This window comes from Zerene cesonia, unplaced genomic scaffold, assembly GCF_012273895.1.
Source record: "Zerene cesonia ecotype Mississippi unplaced genomic scaffold, Zerene_cesonia_1.1 Zces_u006, whole genome shotgun sequence".
Classification (NCBI taxonomy): domain Eukaryota; kingdom Metazoa; phylum Arthropoda; class Insecta; order Lepidoptera; family Pieridae; genus Zerene; species Zerene cesonia.
Window position 1 is genome coordinate 1,758,195 of NW_024045136.1, and position 346 is coordinate 1,758,540.

Here is a 346-nt window from a genome sequence, read left to right on the forward strand (position 1 = left end):
TTGCAATCGGTTCAGTTGTTTTTGCGTGAAAGAGCAACAAACACACACACACATCCTGACAAATTTTCGCATTTATAAAATTAGTTGGATTAATTAATTAATTAATTAATTCACACAAACAGATTTGAAGCGGTTCCAAGTCTGGTAATGCCTGTGTTGCTCATGTATAGAAATATTCATTCATTCGTTCATTCACAAACAGATTCGAGGCGGACCCGAATGTGAAAATGCTAGTGCTGTTGGGCGAAGTGGGCGGCGTCGAGGAGTACCACGTGTGCCGGGCGATACGCGACGGGCTCATAACCAAGCCGATGGTCGCCTGGTGCATCGGCACCTGTTCCGGTGA

The 346-nt window shown here is 45.1% G+C and overlaps 1 protein-coding gene across 1 annotated transcript in view; it reads left to right on the top strand.

Moving 5' to 3' along the window:
- Positions 1–346, top strand: part of LOC119838899 (probable ATP-citrate synthase subunit 1) — a 45,036-nt gene that overhangs the window by 37,164 nt on the left and 7,526 nt on the right. Inside the window, exon 16 of the mRNA XM_038365043.1 lies at positions 203–342. Coding sequence (XP_038220971.1) covers positions 203–342 — 140 coding nt within the window. The remainder of the gene's footprint in view (positions 1–202; positions 343–346) is intronic.